The sequence below is a fragment of the Pterocles gutturalis genome, unplaced genomic scaffold (genome assembly GCF_000699245.1).
Source record: "Pterocles gutturalis isolate BGI_N339 unplaced genomic scaffold, ASM69924v1 scaffold10319, whole genome shotgun sequence".
In the NCBI taxonomy this organism is placed as follows: Eukaryota; Metazoa; Chordata; class Aves; order Pterocliformes; family Pteroclidae; genus Pterocles; species Pterocles gutturalis.
In genome coordinates, this window is record NW_010133283.1 from 14,993 (window position 1) to 38,611 (window position 23,619).

General features: G+C 45.5%; 1 protein-coding gene across 1 annotated transcript in view; it reads left to right on the forward strand.

Moving 5' to 3' along the window:
- Positions 1 to 23,619, forward strand: part of SGSM2 (small G protein signaling modulator 2) — a gene marked incomplete at its 5' end in the record, with an annotated part of 40,400 nt that overhangs the window by 10,736 nt on the left and 6,045 nt on the right. The window contains 15 exons of the mRNA XM_010081178.1: positions 4,494 to 4,656; positions 7,237 to 7,398; positions 10,099 to 10,166; positions 10,643 to 10,788; positions 11,202 to 11,336; positions 11,771 to 11,895; positions 12,945 to 13,012; positions 14,151 to 14,314; positions 14,535 to 14,664; positions 16,110 to 16,244; positions 19,367 to 19,517; positions 20,030 to 20,094; positions 20,539 to 20,684; positions 21,129 to 21,257; positions 23,152 to 23,334. Of these exons, the coding sequence (XP_010079480.1) occupies positions 4,494 to 4,656; positions 7,237 to 7,398; positions 10,099 to 10,166; positions 10,643 to 10,788; positions 11,202 to 11,336; positions 11,771 to 11,895; positions 12,945 to 13,012; positions 14,151 to 14,314; positions 14,535 to 14,664; positions 16,110 to 16,244; positions 19,367 to 19,517; positions 20,030 to 20,094; positions 20,539 to 20,684; positions 21,129 to 21,257; positions 23,152 to 23,334 (1,970 nt within the window). The remainder of the gene's footprint in view (positions 1 to 4,493; positions 4,657 to 7,236; positions 7,399 to 10,098; positions 10,167 to 10,642; positions 10,789 to 11,201; positions 11,337 to 11,770; positions 11,896 to 12,944; positions 13,013 to 14,150; positions 14,315 to 14,534; positions 14,665 to 16,109; positions 16,245 to 19,366; positions 19,518 to 20,029; positions 20,095 to 20,538; positions 20,685 to 21,128; positions 21,258 to 23,151; positions 23,335 to 23,619) is intronic.

The window sequence follows — 23,619 nt, forward strand, 5'->3', positions numbered from 1 at the left end:
CTGTGGAACGTACATTTTGAGGCAGTCCAGCAGCTAATTCCAGTGTCTCTCCCCTTGCAAATAACCACTACACGTGTATTACAGTCCGTCGGGGACGGATCTTATGCCAAGTCCTTGTGATGAGAAATGTCACAATGGAATAATTAAATATTGGGGCTTTAGGGACAGGCACTGTGGAAATTGCCCTCCGTGGCAGCTGCAGCATTTATTAATAATTAAAGCTGTGCCTGCTGTGCTTTTCACTAAATTTGTTTCATTAATATTTTATTGTTTTAAAGAAAGGAAAAAAAACAACAGTGGAGGTGGGAAGAGAGCCTGTTTCCTAAGCAACAGCGATGCTCTGCTTTGCAGTTATTTTTAAAGGCAGGTTGCTTCATTGAAGGTTTGGAACCAATTATTGCTGCATTGCTTCAGGCATCTGGAAAGCTGCTTTTTTTTTTCTTTTTCTTTATTTCTAATTGAAAGACAGAGCAAAACAGTAGCCGGGTTAAGAGTTGTTGTGATGGTTGCTAGAGAGGATCTGTGACTCTGATGTGAAGAACATCCCCATGCTGTCATCACTCTCTTTTCTGCTGTACCTGGCCTTGCAAAACCCCATGGGCAGCCAAACAGCGCTCGCCCCCGCTGCTGCTTTTGTGCTAGATGCACAGATGCTCCCTCTTCCTTTGAGCAGACACAGCCTCTCTTGCAGAGATGTCGTCAGCGCTGGGCTCCCACCTGCGTGAGACCGCAGGCATCGCCTTTGCCACCTACGGATGTCCTTTGATTGCAGAGGAGGTTTCCTGGTCTAAGCTGATTGCTGAGAGGAGTCAAGCAGGGATGCGCCTGTGTGCCCGGATCCTCCTTTCAGGGCACGGTGCCACGCTTGGGCTGTTGTGCTTGTACAGGTGAAGAAGCAAGGGGTTCGGGCTGGGAAGGAAACCAGCGTGGGGAGCAGCGCCAGACGTGCTGCTCGGAAGCCTTGGTTGATGCAATCAAGCCCATGTCCTAAGAGATGCGTAGCAGGAGTCTGCAAAAGCAGAGACCATTGGCCTTATTCTGCTGTTACCATACAACATCTCGGAGAGTCCTTAGTTTTTGCTTCTCCCAGGCTAGGACACATCTGGGTTCAGCCCGGGCAGGACCCTCTTTGCAAACAGCAGTGGAAATGCCGGGGCGGTGCTTCCAGTAGAGCCATGGCCAGCAGCAACAAGCCCTGGCCATGGAGGGGTTACTGGTGCTCTCTTCTTGGGGATACAATGGAGGAGAGAAACACCACGACTTACCGTCTGTCTCACAAGGGGACAAGGCTGAATAATCTTTCTTCTCTCCTTCCAGACAAACCTGCTTGCAGAGAAAATGCTGATAAGCGCCTTGATCCCCCGTTCCTGGTGATAAGTCTTTGAAGCATTCAAGAATGCTGTTCTCTCACTGAAGAAAGTGGGATAAATGTATACATATTATACATATTTTCTGCTCCTTTTTATCCGCCTTACCTACATGTGTGTGACTGGCTCTCCGTATGTGTTTATACAGTGTTGATGCTGTGGAACCTTAATCTCATACAGAAAGGAATAACCAGGTTTTTAAAAACCAGGATACTCTATCCATCTGAACAGCAGCTTGCCGATGCTGTTCAAAGTGAAACTGGAAGGTAATAAGCAATTAAATGAGGGATCGCAAAGAAAGGTGATTCATGCTGTATTTTTTCAGAGAGGCAGTGGGTGTAAAGGTGTGTGAATACCTTGTACCACTCAGTGAGGTTTTGTTTGGGTTACAGAGACTTGGAAATAGCATGGATGGGCCAGTATTTCTTTTGACCACTTCCTAACACAACAGCAACTTTGTCCCTTTGCCCTGGAAACAGAAGAGCTGTGGGTTTGCATAGCACAAGCTTTTATGCTGAAGACATCAATTGAATGCTGTGAATGCTCAAATGCTCTTATTTCTTTAAAAAAAAAAAAAAAAAAAAAAAAAAAAAAAAGAAAGAAAACCCAGCAAACAAATAAAAGAAAACCCAAGTCCTTCATTATCAGTGAGTGCACAAGGCGTGCTGTTTCATTTCTAGCAGCTGTACTGCTTTCCCCGGGGCTTGCCAATCTCCCGAGTTACTCCTTTGCCAGAGGACGGCTATGTGTGTGTCGGGTTTTCCTCTGTTTATTTGAATTGTCCCTGTTGTTCAAGCGTTGGATGGAGCTGGTCGCAGCACAGTGCATCACAATCCCGTCCTTTTGGCATGCTTGCCAACAGCATTTACGTGACGTGTTGCAGATTAGGCAGCCTGGGGAGAGACTAGCAAAACAGCACATCTCTTGTTTCATTTTAAGATGAAATTGGAGTTTCAGTTGTGGTGGTTCTCATATGGGTTGTGCAGTAAGGGAATGTATTGAATTTCTTCTGAGTAATTTGCAGTCTGAATACATTTAGGACTAGGAAGGAGGAGAACAGACAATGCTGACTGCTCTATTTTACAGAGAATGAATTCAGGGTATACAATTAGAAGACTTGGTTTTGCTAACTCAGGTTAGTTATATCTCTCTAAAAATTACTGAAAATGAACAATCCCAAATCCCCAAGCCATCAGTATTAATTCCACTGTCTGTCTCATAGGGAAGGTAGGGTTTTACATGGAAATTTTCTTTGACAGGTTTTATCCAATGTTACTTAGCTTAAAAACATATCCGCCTTTGCAGTTGAAAGCAAAATAGTGGCATGGTTATCCCACAGCACATTTCCAATTTGTTTTTCTAATGCTGTTTTCTGCCCTCCAAGAGCAAATGGTTGTGCTTTCTGAACACGCGTTCGGTTCATTTGTGTAGTAAGGATGTGATAGCAGGAAGCCAATTACACTTTTCTTTTTTCCAGAGTGATAAGACACAAAATGTGAAGTTATTAATACCTCATAAATGCTCCTCTTAATTTTCATTCAGCAGCTCGTTCTTCAGTCTTGCAAAGCAAAGAAATAGGGTAGCAGTGCTGGAGCGGAAGGGGACAGTTTTGCCAACGCTGTTCAATGCTGACACATCCTGTTGTCCCCCGACTGCCGTAGCTTCTAGGCTAGCTGAAGGCAGGAGATGTTTCTGCGTGCCCTTCAGCCTTGCCTGGGACTCAGGTTAGTTTTCAGGGACTGAGCAGTGAGGATGGGTTTTTTTCAGATGCATGTTTTCAGGTATTACAGGATTTGGAGGCCGTTGAGTATGATAAGGAGGGGGGACCTTCAGGAAAAGCTCAGCACCTGGCAATATTGGGCTTAAAGTGCATCAGAGTGCTGCCTGCCTCCAAAATTCAGTACTGAATGTTGGGAGGGATGCAGTGTGTATCAGAGCAGATGGAATGCCATTTGTTACTTGTAACAAAAATTTAATGTGGCAATTCTAACTGCAATTCACCGTAAGACTGCCTGCTGTGCTTAAACATAGGAGAGCATCGCTCAGATGCTGAACTCAGACCCCTCTGTAAGGGTTGGCGTGCCTGCGGGGGTGTCAGCGAGTGCACGCCTTGCAGGTAACCGTGGGGTTTTTCCCCTCCCTATGAATGAAGCAGTCTGTTCTCCTTCGTAGCTTTTTATGGACAGTGTTGGCTGTCTGAGACATCTGCAGTTTAGATTTAAAAGCTGGTAGACAAAGAAGGCTCGGTTTTTATTTTGTTTTTTATTTGTATTCATCTTGTTTCTTTTCCCTGCAGCAGTTTAAATGAGAGCTGGTTAGATCTCTGGTGCACAGGCTTGCAAGGCTTGAACCAGTGCAATGCAGTCTGGTACTGGTGCCATCGGAGCATCTTACCCTGAGGTCTGCAAAGTGAACCTCCCAGGGGGGTCTGCTGCAGCAGCTGAAGTGATAGACAGCAACTGACTGCATGCCAGTAGCTGGTTAAATACAGCAACTTCTCATGTTCAGGTATTGCTTCAGGTTGGAACCTGAACTCTGTATAATTCACACGAGATGCCTTCTTGCCAGGATCATTCTTCACAAGCCAGTGCTAAAATTCCTACGGTGTGATTTTAGGAATGATTAGCAAATAATAGGAAAGGGTGACCTCTGATTAATCCCTTTCATTGCAAACACCAGGCCATCTGGAGAAATACAAGTGGGAAAAATGGATGCAGCAACTCACAAAGATAAATAGGAGCCTCTGCTCAAAGCAGGGCACCAGTGAAAGCAGATTTCTAGCTCGTATCTTGACTTCGGGGACCCGGTTCTGCAACAAGGAGTTGAGAAAAGGTTTTGCCTTTGGCTTCATTTTCAGTGGTATTGGGAATTATTTCACACTGTGAGATGCGTAAAATGGGGTGAAGGTACTGGGAGATATTTCAGTGCTTTGGTTCGTTTATGTACGGACCTTATCTGTAACTTACAAGGTGCTTGTTGTTGCATCCTCTGATTTTGGGATCTAGTCTGTCTTCTCTCTTCCCCCCCTCCCCGTTCTCTTGACTCCACACCTGCCCGGTGGGTGTTGGATGGCATTCACCGAAGGACAGCAGTGCCCATAACTTCATCTCCTTCCCTTTCTTGCAGGTGTTGTGGAAGCGTGCCTCCTGCACATGCTGAAGCGCAGGGCTGCTGGCTTCCTGCGGACTGACAAGGTGGCTGCGCTGTTCACCAAAGTTGGCAAGACGTATGCAATAGCTGGAGACATCTGCAAGAAAGTGCAGGAACTGCAGCAGCAGGTAGAAAGCAGGTGAGGGTGAGGCCTGTTTCTCAGCAAAATTCATACGATGTGTGTGCAGAAGGATGTTTGCTACTGAAAATTCCCCAGCATTCCTCCTTGGTTAGGAGCCCACATGAACCCTGCTCTAACCATCAGAGACCTTTGGCTGTGTCCTCTAACGGAAAGGAACAAATGGACTTAAATTCCGTGGTTTCTCTTGGAGAAATTTTGTGTGGTTTTCAGCTATTAACAGTCACAGATTTAAGTGCTGTGGAAGATAACGCACAGCAAAGAGACTCTATTCGGAAACACTGCAGGGGGTGGGCGCGCTTCGTTGGACGTATAAAATGAGACAAAAGTGCTGTAGCTGTATAATGGCTCCGGAGCTTAAGAAACCCGCTGTTCAGGATGCCATTAAGCACATCTGAATTCCTCTGATGTTAGTGCTCTCGTGTGTATTTCTTGACTTGGGATTGTCACTGCGTGTGTGCTGCCCTGCAGAGGCTCTGTCGTGGCCGAAGGCAGGACTGGGGACTGTGAGTGCAGAGAGGGGTTACAGATGGCACCCAAGACAGCGCCCAGCCGTTGTATTTAGTCTTTGAACACTCCCCCGAAAGGGGACCTGAGGGCTGTCAATGAACAGGATCATTCGCCCCCAGCTGTGCCACAGACATCTTACTATGGGAGGAGAGGATTTGGGGCAGTGTCCCCCCAGTGCTGCCATGGGAGGCTCTGTCTGGCTGGTACCACCTCATAAAACTGTGTGTTGGGACTTGTTGCTGCGTGTCAGGTATTCAGTACGGAGCGGTGTTGTCATCTTGTCTTACATAACCCATGCTGCAGGCAAAGCTAGTGGGGAGGGAGGAAGGGAACACAAATTCACATTTCAGCAGAAAAGAGAAATGCAGAGAACAAACCCACTTTCCTTTCTGTGGGTCACCTTTGAGAAACTGGCAAGCTCTAGGAACCATGTTCAGCGTCAGAATCAGTCTCTGGTTCCAAATCTGTTCAGGCCATTAATTGTCTCAGCAGTGACAAGTGCTAATTTGTGTCAGTGACACCGAAGAAGTGAAGGGAGCATTATTGTCGGTATGAAAATGTATTTTGGACACCAGTACTCAATGGATGAGAGGTGGACAGTCGCTGTGGCAGGACACCCAGCATAGATAAGAGCACAAGTGTTGTGCTGAGAAGGCACAAAACTGCTCCTTGGCACGATGCAGATTTTGGCTCCAACCCCACGAAGCAGCGCAGTGGCATGGCAGGAAGCATAGCATCCTGGGGTCAGCACAGAAAAGCACCGTCCTGTTCGTGCAGCAAAACGCCTTCCCACAGCGTGCCGGGGGCACAACGTGCCACTGTCCCACGCTGGACCGGGATCAAGTCGATTTTCTGGGCAGCAGATAACTCCACAGAGAGGAATGACAACTCCCCGCATGGTTCAGAGACCACCGTGCTGAGCAGCCCCCGCCTTCTTGTTTCCAGCCATGCCTGGGAAGTGACTCTGCTTTGCACAGCCAGCTTGCCATCCTGCCACTTCAAGGCAGCATTTAGCTCCTCGGTTCCGAGGTGGACCTGTTGCTGTGCTGCCTTATGCCTCGGAGGAAGCAGGGGGTCTTGGCTGTAAGCAAGCTCCCAGATGGTTTGGATGCTCATTTGCTGTAGTTCTAGTTTCTCAGTTTGATGTTGCTTATCTTGTAGTTGTCTTGTTGTCATTCTGTAGGTGGCAGGAGACAGGATCTCAGCGCCAAGGCGCTAGCACAGCCTGTGCTCCAGCTATATACGGTGCTTCACAGGGAGAAGGAAAAGATGGGCCTGTGCCCAGGGAGTACCTGATGATGGTGTGGCAGGAGGTCCCTGGAAAAGCTCTGCCTCTGTTATCTCAAATCCTACGGCATGCTTCTGGTCCCGGTGGGAATATCTCACACCGAAACAGCTGTGTGCCTTCTTGGGGTTGTGGCTCGCTTCAGCCTGAAGGTACCAGACAAAGCTGGGAGACAAGAATCTTCTTTTTACCGTCCTCACTGTGGCATTCCCAACTCCATGTGAAGCTTTGTTTGATAAGAAGCAAACTTCTGTTCATCGGGTGCTGCTTACTTCTAATACACTTTGCATTTTTTCGGGTTTTTCATTCTTGTGGGGTGTGTGGTCTGCAGCGGGTTTGCAGCCTATTCATTTCAGCCTCGTGTGGGGGAGTTCTGGAGGAGCTCAAACATTGGGCTTTTCCTAAAGCTTCAGAAGTGGAAAAGATATTTTTGGTCAGTGACTGCCTAGTCCAAGATACCTAATACAGGCCTGTTAGGGGGCTTTTTTCAAGCTTGTTTAGTATCTGTCTGTGAATTAGATAATCTTTACATACTTCTCCTATTCCTAACTCAGAACGGAGGCATCCTAAATCATTAGAGCCCTGATTTTCAGAAAATCCCTGATGACGGGCTAAAACCCCACACCCCAGTGGCAGTGAGTGCTAACAGCGTAATGTTGACAGCTAGTTACAGACAGACATTTGTCAGACACCTGCTGCGGATTCTGGCACCTCACGCTGTCTTCCACTCGAGAGCTTTCTGTGAGTCTGAATTCTGACTGCTTTTACTTTATCTCCTTTTGCAGGAAAAATCAGCCAAATGGGCAGGAACCCCTCAAGAGGCAGGGATCAACCACAAGCAAAACGCCTGTCTTGACACCTCAGGCCATCAGACACATCTGGGTCCGGACAGCGTTGATTGAGAAGGTGCTTGACAAGATCGTGCAGTACATTGTCGATAACTGCAGGTAAGGAAAGAATCAGAAGCACAGGGATTTGTTGGACTGGTGCGGTTAGGTATCTGCCACAAGGGATTTCATCAGAAGCCTTCTGCAAACTCCTGTGATGCAGAAAACCTGTTGCACAGGCATTTAGGGAAAAAAAGTGCTTTTATTTTGAATCACTGACAGGGCTTCAAACTCACAGAAAATGTTAAAAGCCATACAGCTTTCCAGAAATCATCTAAAAAACTAACTTGAAGTATATTAGGTGCCCAAATTCTAATGGGACCTAGATGTTAGTGGAATAGAAATGTCTTCTAATAGGTCATGAGTGCTTAATTCACTTACATTAGTTGAAAATAATCCTTTGGAACTTTAGGATGTCAGGGACAAAAATGCCCTTTGCAGATGAAAGAAGGGGAAATGAGTTTAGAACAGGAGGAGTTAATGACATAAAACCCTAGGGCTGTGAAAGTAGGTTCTTTGAATCATGTTTCTTTTTTAGAAAAATCAAGCTTTGGGTAAATTGAAACTTGCTTTGCAAAACCAGAGAAGAGCATCAGTGCTTTATGGATGTAGTCCACAGGGACTTAAGAGGAAAAAACAAGTCCTCTCTGTTCTGTTGTTGCTTCCTACTGTCCAGCATTATGGTTTCCCAATAGATGGTTCTTAACTTTCACCCTTCCTACCCTCCCATAACTGATAAAGAATTATGGGGCACACTGCGGACAATTTCCCATGAGAAGAGAAAGGCAGGAACCCCAAAAGCTTGATGCGGTCCCAGAAAGGGATGTCTGTACCCACTGCCGCTGCAATTTGTTCGCAGTGGTGCTCTCGTAATTCTGCGCTGGGGGGACGCATTCTTGGCGGTCCAAAGCCCACAGGTCTAAACAAGGAAGAGAGCTGGAGCAGAGGAACTTATTTTCACAGTATTTTCAAAGCTTGCTGTTTTCCTTGTCATCAGCTTCATTTTCATGATCTGTCTTGGCACTAAAAAGGAAGAGAATGGAAGAAAGGTCTTTGCGGTGCTCAAAGAAAACTGTTGCTCTGGGATATCTCATGGCAGTTTGTTTTTCTTGCTGTGTGCAGAAGAGGCCGTGGGAGGATTGGCTGTGTCCCAGAGACATAGTTAATGAAGGCATTTTAGTCCTGTGTATCTGCATGTCTGCTGATACATGGATAGAAGGACTTGTTAATTTCTTTACCACGTAATTCCCCTGGAGACACGTCAGGAGGGTTCGGTCCCAATTGTTCCATTAGTGTGTGTTGTAGATGTTCACCGTACCGCCTCCTCCCCCAGTTCAGACGAGTTAGGATCAGGTCCTTAATCGCAGGCGTGTGACTGAGAGCCTGGCTTAGTGAATAAAACGAACCTCTCTTCAGGCTTGTTCTCAGATGTTTTTATGACATTGCTGCTCCACTGCTCCATGTTTGAAGTCGTCCTTCAGCTCTTCTGCTCTTGGGGAAGAGAAGATGGTTTAGAGTTCGAGCCCCATCTAGTGGAAGAGACAGCAGAGGAGAATGGCAGCTCAAGAAATTCGGGTGGTTTGATTTTTCGGCTGTGTGGTTTTATGTCAGCTTTGCCTGCTGTGCTGGGAGGACTTTGGGGTTGTTGCAAGAGCTGCCATTTGTAGTAGTTCATTGGTTCTTGACAGCGTTTCAAGATTATTCCTCGCAGGTGGAAGAGATGTTTAAGAATGCGTGGATCTCTTGGTCTCTGTGGAAAACTGACAAAATTGCTTGCAGACAGTTACTGTTTGTCTCCATATTGCACTAGTGCCCAAAGCCCCAGATCCAATATACTGGGCAAACACATTCAGCAGAAGGCAAGCTCCAGCCTCACAAGAGCTCTGTTCAAAATAGATGCGTCAAACGAGCATGCTGAGAGGAGGTGACTTGCCTGAGATGACGCAGTTGATCAAGGGCAGAATATGGATCCAAAGTAGGGTGGTGGTCATCTTGTTAAATATAGAAGTCTGGAGTGTAGGTTTATTGAACTGGTTGTTCTAGGCTCCTTTGATGCTCCATGGAGATCTAGGCAATGTTGTTGACACAGTTTAAGAAATGATTTAATCCTAAAGCAGGTGTCTAAAATAGGCTAAATGAATTTCTCCATGGCTTTCTCACAATGTATTTTAATGGTCTTTAAAAACAGCTCAGGACACACCATATTGTAAAAGCCTTCTTCACCTGCAAACTCAACACAACATTTATTTTTTACGAGGTCAGTAGATGAGCCAGTCAAGCTCCATTAGGGCTTTTAGAGGAGATGCGTGCGTCAGTGATTTCTAGGTAATCCTAGCAACTGCTTTTCCTCTACCTGTCAAGTTCAGGACATATACGGGGTTTGGATCCCTTTCATCCTGTCTCTGACTGTTCAGACACACAGTTTTCCTATCAGCCCATGGTGTGAGAGAGTGTATTGGATATCCACAGCAAAATTCTGTTGCTGGAATTGTTGTGTTAGAACTGTAGCCAAACCCACGCTTTGAAAATGTGTTCTGCAGTACGTGCACAGCACTCCAGAGGTACAGCCTAGATCCCATTTCCAGCCGTGGGAAAACTCTTAGAACTCTAAACTCTTAAATCTTCCCTTTAATATAGGGAAGTTAATTGGCTGAATTTGCCATTGAAGTGAGCGTTTGGCCTCATGCTACTAGGAGGTGTAAGAGCTTTTAAAAATAATAGCCAAGTGTTTTTAACTGGGCTCTGATCTTTTATTCCTAGTAAATATTATGAAAAAGAAGCTTTACTGGCAGACCCTGTTTGTGGCCCAATACTGGCTTCTCTTCTAGGTGAGTTCTTGCAAAGTTACCTCTTCTTATGCTAAAGAAAATAAACTGTTTGACAATGTTACAAAAGATGTCTAGCACATAGTTTATTTATAATACAGCAACACAGAAGATGTTAATTTTTTGCTTGCAAGACCAGTAGAGACCAGTCATCTGTTTTTATTATTAATTATTGGTTGGTTCAGAGACCAGAAGGGGAATGACTTTTTACTGAATGCTTGCTGGCAGATGGTAACTACTAATGCTGCTGTGGCAGGGTATTGTGTCCTACAGGAATATTTTTACACAGCCCTAGATAATAGGACCTGATATGTTATTGTATGTATTGTCTATATTATGGGCTGGTCCTGTAGGATCATTAAGTGATCATTAATATTCCCTTGGCTTGAGACGGAAATCTCACTTTCAGTACTTGGCCAGCAGGATAAGACTGTTTCTGAACAGACTCAGAAGATTTCTCTCTTGCGCTGTTTCCGTAGTTGGACCGTGTGCTCTGGAGTACACCAAGCTCAAGACAGCAGATCACTACTGGACAGACCCTTCAGCAGATGAGCTTGTTCAGCGACACCGGATTCACGGAGTACACAGCCGCCAAGACTCTCCTTCGAAGCGCCCAGCCCTGGGAGTAGGTATTTACTGAGTTAAGGCACAGGTTGATAATAAAACAACGCCAGGAGGGAGAGATCTGAATCCAGAACAGCTTTCCTTTTCTCTTCTGTAATGGAGACCTTATGACAGATTAGAAGTCCATTTGGGCCCAAATGTCCTCTTTATCAGTGTGTAGAAAAGTCTGAGATCCAGGACTAAATTCTGTGGCTTTTGACTCTGTGATCTGACCAGGTAGTTCACAAGAAATTATGAGCTGCCTTGATCGGGTGTAAGAGTCCAGGTCATTTCTCTGCATGGTCTCCTGGCTCCAGGAGGAGTTTCATTCTACAGAGATTGATCTAAATGGAACTGTTCCTGTTTTATTGGCCTGCCGGTACGGTCATGCCTGTCCTACCTGATCTGCCTTGGCTGTGTCTGTGTGTCTGCTAGATCCGGAAGCGGCATTCAAGTGGGAGCTCATCCGAAGATCGCTTTGCTGCTTCGGCAAGAGAGTACGTGGAGTCTTTGCACCAGAATTCCCGAACACACCTTCTGTATGGGAAAAACAACGTCTTAGTCCAGCCGGTGAGTATGCAGAGTTTTGGGCCAACACATGCAGCTGCTGCCTGGCTGTGGCTTGGAAATCAGTGGTGTGGGTAAGAATATAACTTGGGCTTGTCAAGTACTCACTTAACGTCCTCAGGACAGTGCTGCCTTCCCGCTTGACTGTGTTAACGCTGAGGTAGATTAGGAGGTGACAAATGCTTTCACTGCCTGCCCAATGTGAACTGTGAAGGTGGGAACATACTGGACTGTATTTCATAAACCCAGTGACCGTACTTTGCTTTTTCCCCTCCTTCTAATAGCAATATTAAATACCAGTACTTTTGGTGTTAAGGTTTCCCTTGGCAGTTCCTAGCTAATGCACTGCTCTGGAACTCGTGGGGCACAGGAAGACTGGAATATGACAGTTATTGTAGACTCGAGTCACCTGGATTGTCTGTTTGTTCTGTGAACAGAAAGATGACTTGGAGGCAATTCCTGGGTATCTCTCCCTTCATCAGTCAGCAGATAGTTTGACATTAAAATGGACTCCAAATCAGCTGATGAATGGAACCCTTGGGGATTCAGAGCTGGAGAAAAGGTAGTTATTACATTCAGGAAAAGATCAGAGGCATTCGTGGTGTTTATTTCTTGTATACGTGGCAATGTGACACAAGCGTAACAAGGCTGATTTAACTGAAGGGCTTCTGAATAGCGCCTAAGGTGAGGTGTCAGACAGCTTGGGTTCTGTGCCTGGTTTGCCACAGATGAAGCAGCTTTCCAAAGGTCCTGCAATGCACTTGGATATCAGGCCTTTTCAAAAGGAAAAGAAAAGCCTGCTTTTCCAGGAGAAAAGGCTCACTGCTACCTTCCATCATTACAATTCTAGTACCTCCCTTTGGAGGGTCACAGATCACTTGGCAAGCATGGCATGGCTAATTTCGGCCTCAAAGAGAGACCTGTAATGTCATTGTCTTCCATTAGATCAATTATTCATCTGATTTGGCATTCTGCTTCAGTACAAAGACAGGTAAAGTCTTGAACCAGGCAGCTGTGTCTCCTCAGGGAATGCTTCCTTCAGCCCAAGAGCAGTGCGCTCAGATGATTAATCTACACCATTCTTTTTCTAAAACTTCATGTGTATTTTTTAATAGAACATTAATGAAGCCATCTGCCTTTGCTTTTATTGCTCAACTTTGTTGAAGTTGTTCTCGGAAGGGCTCAGAGCTCTTTCCAGTGTTTAATGTGTAAGCTTGAGCCCCAGTGGATGTACGTGCTGCTGCCCATAAATCACACGTGCAAGACAGAACTGACCCAGGCTGTCCTGAAACCCAGCTACAAGACCATCGTGAGGTCTGTGCGTCAGGCATTTTAATCTTAGCCAGAGCATTGCTGTAACCTGGTGTGGGGCAGTGGGGGGGAAGGGAAGGTGAAGAGGAAAAGGGAGATGATGAAGGGTCTGGTGCCAGATGTGTCCACTGTGGAGAACTAGTTCCTTTGCCTTTTACTTGTCTATTAATTTACCTTAATTGACTACATTTAATAAGCAGTTATTAACTTATCAGAATCTTTTTATTGGGTGCTTGGAACAGCAAGCACTCCTGAATATGGAAAAAAAAATGTTTCCTGCACTTTTTCCTTCCCTATTAGCGTTTACTGGGACTACGCATTAATAGTGCCGCTCAGCCAGATCGTCTGCATTCACTGCCATCAGCAACGTAAGCATCAACCTTCTTCTCGCGGGGCGCTCCCGAAGCCCCTTTATGCCGGGTGACTGTTAATGCTGCTAATGCTGCTGCCATTTTATACGGTGCCTGTTAGGGGTTCATTGCAAAAACAGGCAAACCGGGTAAGAACTCCTGTGCCTAATGCTGCTCCAGTTGTCAGTTGCTTGCTTTGTTTTTTCTGAGTGCTTTGTTTTTTCCAAGTCATCTGTGCAGAACAGCACTCAGGGGGAACTGTCAGCGGCAGGAATTAAACACAGAAGCTCTGGCTCTGTTAAGCATGATCCTCCATCCATTGACATCACAAGAAAGGAAAGGGGGGAAAGCAGGTCTGTCAGCCATGTCTCTGGTGGGTTCATCAGCCTGTAGAAGGGGAGTGCTCTGCATAACCAGAGCCAGCCTGTCACCCTCCGACCATCCAGTTCTCAGTAGCCCATTCTGCTCAAGGTAGGGGGGGAATCTAGGACAAAATGCTTGGCAGTCCTGCCACAGCACCTAGCTGCCAGGCTGGACCTTGCAGAGCCATGCTGCAGAACACATCCTGCTCTCAAAGATCCCCCTTTACCCCGGTGGCTCCGGGTGCCTCATTCATTCAGTTTTGGAAAGGAAAATAAGAACCTAATTATATTATTTTGAAAATCGTACAAGATGCAGATTATTATACTTAAAAGTGTATCCAGAGCCCAGGGTGGTTTTTCTTATTTGTGCTAAATTTCTAGTGACAGTGAAGATAGATGAGAAAAGTTCACAACAGGGAATGTGACTTGCTAATTCCCCCAAGAATAAAGCTGACAGGCTCTGGTTGTATCCATTAGGTTGGTTTTCATTCAGAATTATGTGTCCTTTGTCAAGTTATGCCATACACCAGAGACTTAGTTTAGTTATTCCTTTATTATTCATTATATTAGTGTTCAGAATTGCTTTAAATGTTTCTGCATGAGGCCTGTCATAGTTTGCTTGTATCTTGAACTTCTTTAGGAGGAAAGGACTGAGATCATCCATAGGTTGCACTGTGACTTACAGAGGTTTATTTATCTACTTAGAGAGGATCACAAATAAAACTTAGAAGGTTAAGAGCAAAAAACAGAGGTTCCAGTGTAACAGTGCGGACTCCCCTTGTCCTCCTTTGCAGCAGAAAGCAGATGGACATTAGTCTTGGTGAGTCAAGATGGAACTCAGAGACCTCCGCTGCACTTCCCCCAAGGAGGTCACCTCCTCGCCTTCCTTTCCTGTCTGGAAAATGGTCTTCTGCCTCGTGGTCAGCTGGAACCACCGCTTTGGTCCCAGCAGGGCAAGGTACTGCCTTTTCCCATGAGCTGCTTGTGGTAGGGCTGTGTTTTAATGACATAAAAGCTGTGTGAAGTACCCCTAAACCACTGCTGATTCTACTGTGGTCTTCTCCCTCACCTCCTCCCAGCATTTTTTAGTTTTAAGATGCCAAAGGCCTGAAGTACTTAGTTTGTTGTGCTCTGTTAGTCATTTGTAGCTGAATGTATGGAATCATTACTTTCTCTAGGGTAAAGTATTTCCAAAGCTTCGAAAACGGAACAGCAACAAATCAGTGGACCTAGAGGAAATGCCAGCTGAAGACACTTGTACAGACTATGTGTTCAGAATTATCTATCCAGGACACAAGCATGATAACAGTAAGTGCCTTTGTTCTGCTTTGTTTAAAAAAAAAAAAAAAAAAAAAAACCACAACCATAAGAAAACCTTGAAATAACACCCTGGGAAGTAACTGAAGGTGACGGAGAAGCCAGGCTGTTTTTTTCTGGGGGGAGATGGACCTATCACAACATCTAATTGTGTGATAATTGTGATCAACAAGTACAGCTTACTGTAGGTTTCCTTAATGCAGTGAAACTTGTTATCTTAGTGGAAATGGAGTTGAGGTGGGGAATCTTATTTATATTTGCTCTGTGTTTTGCAGAGGAAGTTTTCAAAATACTCCCCTGGGCTTGCAAACTGAGACTAAAAGCAAAAAGATTGCTTGACTAGCCAAGAGCAGTTTTGCTCCTGAAGTGAGGATATTTCTATTGGCTACACTGCTTGCTCATAATGTTGTTATTAGAAAAAAACAAACCATAAAACAAACCATAAACTCAACTCTTAAAGCACACCAAGAACTCCCTGGGCTAAGTTTTCCTGGCTTGGAAGCAACAACTTAACAATGGATAAATAAAGGCCCTTTCAAGGAAACTAAATGAATTCCCAACCACCAAACCACCTCATGTCATCAGTGAATACAAATTCCTTACATGTAAGAAGGCATTTGAGCTAGTTCTCAAACAGCACGTTCAGTTTTATTCCCCTTGGCAAAGGAGCAGGAATTTCCCAGGAAGATCAGACCCTAAAGCTTACAGGGGATTGGGATTTACTGCTCCTATGGGGACGTACTGCAGCTGAGAAAGCAGAAATCTCCACCGAACCTCCTTACCCCAGGGCACTGAACCGCAGAGGTGGCCATGCTTTATTAGGGCTTCTGGATTTGCACAGGTAAGTTCACGCACACACCAGCAAAAGCATGTTCTGCCTTTACCTGAACCGAGGGGACGGCAGGTTCTGTGGGCACACCCAGCGCAGACCTGCCTGCTGAGCACAAGACGGAGCAAGCTGGCTCCTGCCTCGAGCTTCCCCAGGAGGAGCAGGTAGCTTGCATGTTTGCAGAGCCAGACAGAGCTGGGGAGCAGAATGTTTGCTGGCACAAGTTGCAGAGTGGAAAAGAGGCCACAGCGTTGATGAGGGCATGGTGAAGGAGAGAAGGTAGTTGGAGCCTAGAATTCCCGTGGAGTTCTGCTAAAAAGCATACCCACCTCCTGCAGGCTGGCACTGGGACCTTTCTCCATTGCCGCGATGTGACCTGTGCTCTGGGAACACAGCCTGTGCACAATCAAAAGTTGGCCTGTGTTTGGTGGAGCATGCTTTTTTTCTGTAAGAAACTCATTTTTCATACCCATTTACAGGAGCTTGTGCCTTCAAGAAGAGGGCAGGATTCAAGTCCTTTGTCTTTGCTGAACATGTCCTTTTGAGCTTTCCCGCAGAATCGAGTTCTCTCTTCTTATGCTCCTCTTTCACTATTTTCTTTGAGCAGTAACTATTAACTACCACCACTTAGCTGCCAGCCGCTCTGCCTCTGTTGACGATGATGAGGAGGAGGAAGATAAGCTACACGCAATGCTATCAATGATCTGCTCTCGGAACCTCACAGCTCCTAATAGGATGAAAGGTTTTTATCCTCCTCCCCCTGTGTCCCAGAGCTCTATTGCAGCTCGTTCCACTGATGCATACAACAGTGTTGGCATTATTACAGGGAAAAACATTTCACTTGTGCCATGACATCTGAAGCTGACCCTGCAGAGAGGCTGGGAAATGCTCACAGCCTACGGGAAGTGGCAACAACAGCATCTTCCCTCTCCTTTGAGCATGTGTGCTGCTGAACAGACAAACCTCCTCTCCCTCCAGAGGCTTCCTGCCCCACCTTCGTAAAAGCTGGATACTAGAGTTATGTTCTCACAAGAGAGGAGGGAATATCGGGTGTTTATATTCTCCCCGTGCGAGTTAGCTGCGCATAGCGTAGCAGGCTGGGGAGGCAGCCCTGCGTAGGAAGGATCAGAGGTGAACCATTGCAGCATTAACATAACCCTTACGTTAGAGCGTGTCTGCGTAGACAGAGTAGGGTGGAAGCGTAGTGAGGTACGGGTTGAGCCCAGGGATGGTTCACGTGCGTGTGCCCCACGCTCTGGGTACCTCTGTAAGGTAGCAGAAGCGTGCAGGGGAAGCCTGTATGGAGACGCAGTGTGCTTCTGTGGTCGGGTGCTTTCATTGCACTTCTTGCATTCATAGCCTCGGTGGGTTTGAGATGATCAGCTGCAAGACCCCCCCACCCTCCAAAAATTTGTCATCTAATTTTTTTCTAAAGCAATTCGTAACAGATGTATTAAGCTGGCATTCTCATGTATTAGCAAGCATTCAGGATCCAGTAGTGCAGTTCTGTCCTTGCTTTCTCAAAGGAGGAAGGGAGGAAGCTCAGTGCTGTACAAAATAAACCATTCTGCAGGCCAAACCCCTCCTGCACAGCTTGGATTCTAAGGCTTGCAGTTGTTAAGAAAGTGGGCAGGAGCTGTTGAGGCCTCCCTGCTAGTTTATGTGAAATCTCTCCCCCCTCTAGGCTTACCGCTTGCTTCAGTACTGCCAGACGTTTGGCCTCGATACCTCTTGAGTGCATGTGCCACATCTGGCACGTGGCATGCTCCTGTTACAGTCAAAACACCAGCCTCTGCCTCTTCTAATAACCGGAGTGTATCGGCAAGAACAGAATCTTCTCTGTTATCAGGCTGTGAAGTAGCTGTCAAAAGTTTGCTTTTATGTTAGCACGAGCATGCTTTTCCTGGTTTTTCTATTTCCTAAGAAAAACACAATGTATCTTGATCCTAGATGAGACACGCTTACCTTTAAATAGCGGAACAATGGTTTTGGTTCCAAATGGATGTTAGCCCTGGTCTGGTGGGGCTGACTGTAGGAAACAATAATTGCCCCACACCTCTGTGCAGGGCTTAAGTTCCCTTGGACACGTGAAGACGTGTTCAAGGGGATCCTCCCTGTTTCTTGTAGGTTGTCCACACACTCATCCCAAGGTAGTAGCCCCCAGAAACTGATAAAGCCCAGCCCAAGTTAATAAAAAGTTCCTGAAAGTATGGATGGAAAGAACCTCCAAAAATAGAGCATCCCCCTTGAAAAAATACACAGTTTCAGGAAGTTTTGGTGTGTCTTAACTCATTGTGTCTGGATAGGGGTGATAACAGAAAGCAAGAAGGTCTAACACTGCCACATACACGTTAAGAGGCTAACGCTGTGAGCTAGAGCATAAGAAACAATTCAGTCTTTAGTCAGGTGATGGAAATTTTAAGTTATCCCATCAGAACGGCTGTCAGGTATCTGCTTTTGCTTATTTAATCTTGAAGATAATGGTAGAGCCAGGAATATGCTGGTTGAGTGATTCTCGCCGAACTAGCTTGGACTGGCTGTTGTCTCTCCAGCAGCATCCCTTTTAAATAATGACAACACTGTTGTAGCAGGTTTGCTGGCCATTTGCTTTCACATTTTGCAACATGCTCGACTTTTGCATGTAGCTGAAGTTACAGACAACACCACTACAATTAAATAAAAGATGCTGTTCACTCTAATTCTTCACTAATTCAGGTACCTTTCATCTGAATCTTTAGGTTCTGTGGGGTTCTTTCCTTGTTTCTCTAAAAAAGAAAATAAAAAATTAAAACTGAACAACCCACTTTTCTTGTCTGTAGAGGGGAGGCAAAAAAAAAGATCTAAAATGTTTGTCCAGTGGTTTTTATTTGAACCCAATAAGAAGCTGCAATAAATACTGGGTCATTCAGCTCCTTCCTGAAGAATTAAGGTGAAGAGCATTTTTGCATCACACTTTGTTTTGTGAAATGAAATACACGTGACTGCTTCCGCATGAGCCTGTGCTTTTTCTGTTAACAAACGTTTTTACTCCTCTCCTTCCTCTCCTATGCCCACTTTCTAATAGGCACTACTACTAAAATGCTTTATGCTGCCTTGATTTAAAATGCATGAGATGGTTTGGAATTGCCCCCACCACCACCCAACAAATGTATGTTTTAAAAGCACGGCCCAGGGGACTGGATTTTGCTTACAAATGTTAATTTAGTGACATACGGTATTACGGCATTTGCCTTAATTTTAATCACGGGTGAGCTGAAAGGCCAGTTATTTATTATAAAACAAGCTGGGACGGTTGAAGAGCTGAAGCCAAGCTTTCTGAAGGCAACTGGTGATTTTTTGGCGTTGCCTTCCTGAAGCTGGTTAGAAAGGCAAAGAGATTTGATGGAGCAGGGATAACTCAGGAAGCTGCACTGTACTGTTGGATCACATTTTCCTGCAGAGTGTCCACTTTTATAAATGTAGTGTTGACTTTAGTAGGACTTGAATTATCCTTCTGCGCTAAATAGATGATCTCTTCTGGCCATAAATAACATTACCATAGCATTACACAAAACCAGTTTTAGTTGTTACTGCAGCACTCTCCTCTAGTCTTTTGAAACACAAACTGGGATGTGCATGGGCAAGAAAGGGGAAACTGATGAAGGGATTGGACATCGAGGAGGTGACCGTGCACAGCATGCAGCTGGTTTAGATGTGCCGAGAGCAGTGTTTCCGAGGTCACTAGGATGGTGCTCTCCCCTTTTCGGCATCAAGGTTCAGAGCCTGCTGAGAGTAAAGCATGAAGCTGTCAGGATGCACTGAAGGAAGAGGGGGAAAGAAGAAAAAAGGCTGATGGCCTGCTGTTGTGTTTGTTTTTTTCCTTAGACACCAGCGAAATGATAGAGATGCAAGGCTTTGGGGCAAACTTGCTTTCGTGGCAGCTGGAGCACTGCAGCCAAGGCTCCTCGTGCATCTCCTGTTCAACGGGCAGCTCTCCCTACGACATACCCAGCTGCTGCAACTGCATCCACGACAGGTAAGCACGCTGTGCAGAGCACTTCCCTGGGAGATCTGGTGCATGCCACAGGGTTGCAGCACCAGAGACAGAGAGTAAAACTTTTCAAGTAGTTTCTAACACAGGAAAATGGAGTTATACAGCAAGAAACGTCGTTTATTAAAACTAACCTATTAAACTACTCCTTAGTCACATTTTGATAGAAAAATTATGTCTAGTTCTTTTGTCTAGTTTAATATCATTCAGCTGTGGAAGTGTTTTCTTTACGAGTTGTTAACAATTACAACGAAGGGCAACAAGGACCTTTACCATGCAGCTGCGGCAGCTGTAGCTCAATGCAGGAGGTGAATCTGGTTTGGGCCAAAATGCTGGTGGGGGAAAATGCTTTCAAAAGTGTGGTTTGTCATTATTGTTGTCCTTTAGCTAAATAGATCTTGGTGCAGAGAAAGAACTGCTATGTGTAGGTCATGGGGATAAAATCCATGAAGATCTCAGTGCTCATGAGCTGTCGTGTTCCTGTCCTGTCTCCACAGAACTCCACTGAAGATGTTGTGTGAGAGCATGAAGAGGCAAATAGTTTCCAGAGCCTTTTATGGATGTAAGTGAAGCTTCTCATAGCCAGCCCTTGCGGTATCAATATGCTTATCTAAAAAGCACGTGATGCTTGTTTTAGAAAGCAGTCCGACCCCAGAGGTACTGCTGTGAGTCCGATCACCTTGGGGCAGGAGGGGGACACGACTCAAGTCCATCATCATTCCATTATTTGTGGGGTTTGCAATGGGTGAACTGATGCTTAGCGAAGACAGCGTGTAGTTTTACGTTACAGGGTAATCCTCTGCTTGGAACTGACTAGTCTGTGTAACTAAATAAAAATCTTTGGCTCTGCTGCAGTTCTTCATTCTTATATACTACAATGCAAGGTTAGTTCCTACAGGGCTATTAGCAGCAGGTTTAAAATGTCACAGCTTCATCTCCAGAAAGGGGCTGCTGCTGTTAGGTAGGCTGCTCATGTATAAAAGTCTCCCTCCTGCCCCACCCGCAGGGCTCGCCTACTGCCGCCATTTGTCAACAGTGCGAACCCATCTGTCTGCCCTCGTGAACCACACCATCGTCCCACCGGACAAACCATCCAGTGCTGCCGGGGGCCTGACTAAAGAGGTCTGGAGCAAGTACCAGAAGGACAAGAAGGTAACTAACAGAATACCTTTATGATATTACATTAGCTCCCGTACGCTGCTGTGCTGGGCATGGTGTCCCTCAGAATGGACCCCAGGAAGTACTAAAGGAGCTTTCTAGTCTTCAAAGGATCACTCCAGAATCTAGTGAGAGTGAGAGTCAATTCTTACCATAATGTCTTTTATCCTTTGCTTCTCTGATGATGGCAAAGATATTAATAACATCAAAGCAACTGATCTCATGACTCGATTAAAAGTTGGACTGTTTTATGGCGTGACAACTTATCTTAGACTGGATCTGAGCTAGGACCCTAAAGGCTTGAATCAAGCTGCAAAGTTTATTTAGTGCCGTGCGTGCATTTCACTGTCTCTATACTTGGTATGAAGTGTACATGAGCATGCCTGAGGAAAATAAAGATGTATTGCCTTCAATACCTCTTTCTCCTGACTGCTGTAGAATTACAAGGAACTGGAACTACTAAGGAGAGTTTACTATGGTGGGGTACAGCATGAGATTCGGAAGGAAGTATGGCCATTCTTGTTGGGTCACTATAAATTCGGCATGGCTAAAAAGGAAATGGACCAGGTAAGCACAACTTTTCCAGGATTTGAATTGTTTGCAGAATAGGTTTTGTCTTCTGAATGGCAAGTGTTAGTCTTTATTATTGTTGAATATGGCTAAGGGAAAAATGCTACTGAAAATATGAGTGACACATGTTAGCAGAGGGATTATGATATCGTGTTATCATGTCTGAAAATCACTACAGGAGAGTTCTTCAGGGAAGTCAGGAAGCCTGCATTCAGCCTCTGCCTGTGACATGCACTTGCCCTGAGCAAATCCTGTTTTCACACATTTCTCACTTATGAAATGGGGAGACATTGACATTTGGATAGAAACTTGAGTCATCCCTCTCTTAGATGGTGTGTTAGCTGAGTTATACTTCAAAATGCTCTTTGAATTAACTGCTTTATCTATGTGGTACTGCATCTGTATGTGTGGACATCTAATGGAGCTGTGAACAGCCCCGCTGCACCTTCTGAAGTGCACTTGAAGTTACTGTCTAGAGGCTAAAAATACCCAGAGGAAGGTTTGGTTTGTAAGGTCATTATGCTTTTGCTAGACTTAAATAAGATGTGCCTCTGTAAAACATGAGGAGCAATTTCAGGTGAGATGATATTCCTCTTAATACCTCCCCTGCTGCTGCTAACATTGATCAGTGAGTAATTGCCTAGGTTATGTCACAGCCTTATTTCACAGTCCGAAACTTGGCGTTAAGTATTTCGTTCCCATTAATGAAACCACAATTTGTCCATCTCTTGGTTGTACTGTCTCCCTTTGCTACTCTGTGTGTAGCAGTACCAACTTTTTGCTTTGAGTGCTTTCATTTGTTGTAATCACTAGACATGTGCCTTGATAATACACCAGGCTGGGAACAAGCAGATGTTTGCAGCTGGAGCCCAAAGCTTACCATTGCACGTAAGAGTCTATTAAATGAATCACATGAAAACAGTCATAACATTTGCCCATATAGGAAATGTAACATGTCTTTAGCTGAAGTCATTGCAGGTGATTTATCATCTTTGCCTTCTGATGATATTTTTTGCAGTCATCCATCAGTGTCTGGGGCGCTCCCAAACATGGCTGTCCTCCAGCCTGCCACTAACTGTTGTTTTATGATTTATGACTCGACAGCTACCTCAAGTGACAAACAGCCTGCAGCTCTTAGCATGAACGCTCTGGTAGCCACTCCAGAGCCTGAAGCCAACTCACAATTGCAGTTTCTCTTCAACTCTTGACAAGTGACAGAGTTGTAAAATTACTACATGTCCCTTAATAGCTCAGGGCAGCTTCCTGTTCTGTCTTTCAACAGAGGAACACAGCAGGGGCAAAAAGTCTTTTATTGCTGTGGGAACCAGAGCGGTTGGGTCTGGCCACGCGACTGGGCTGCGTGAGTTGGGATTTCTGCTCTTCAGGAGTCCCTGCCTGCACCTACCTCTGTACAGAGCTGGTGTCTGTAAACTTGTGACCTGGAATTCATTGCAAGGGCTATGTTAGAGCTGGAATAGAGAAGGAGTTGGAAAGGAGGTGTAACGAAATTAGGATAATCTGGTTAGGGGCAGCAATTGCTCCATCAGATTGCATCTGACTTCTACGGGAGGTTTCTTGTGAAAGCCTGTGACATCTTTTGTTCTTTCCTGAACAATGTTGAAGCACTGTTGATAACATATACATGTGCTTATATGAATCTTTTCTGACGTCTACAGTGATTGTTATTTCGTGCAGTAAATACACAGCATCTTACTGCTCCAGTCATCGCACTTCCCGGTCACAGTCATGTGCACGAGGGCTTTGGGATCCTTCAGGCTTTCGGTTTGAGCCATTACACTTGCTCTAGACCTCTCCCTCCTGGCTTCCACTCGTTGTTAATGCTGTCTTTCAAGGAGGACCAGCATTTCAGGATCTGTCTGTCTGTCTGCAGGTGGATGAAGACATTGCTCTCCGGTATCAGAAGGTGATGGCTGAGTGGAAAGCCTGTGAGGTCATTGTAAAGCAGCGAGAGAAAGAATCCCACTCTGCCACACTGGCAAAGTTCTCGTCGGGCAGCAGCATCGACAGCCACGTCCAGCGACTGATCCACAGGGACTCCACCATCAGCAACGATGTAGGTACTCCCTTCCCACCCACCCGTATGGCGCGGGCGGCTTGGCGTTGGCAGAGGTACAGCCCAGGGATGCAGAGATTTAGGTTAGCACAGCTCCGTCAGGCTGGAGCTACCTGAATCCTGGACAGGATCTGAAGCCGTAGCGCCTCCATACTAGAGCCGAGAGCAGGTCTGTGTTCTGGGTATTCTGTAGCTGTTGTTAAGCAGGACCTGTCTAAGGGGCTTTAAGGTTCAGGAATAACTTCCTAGATCTCTTACTTGTAGGTCCTTTATTCATTAAATCCA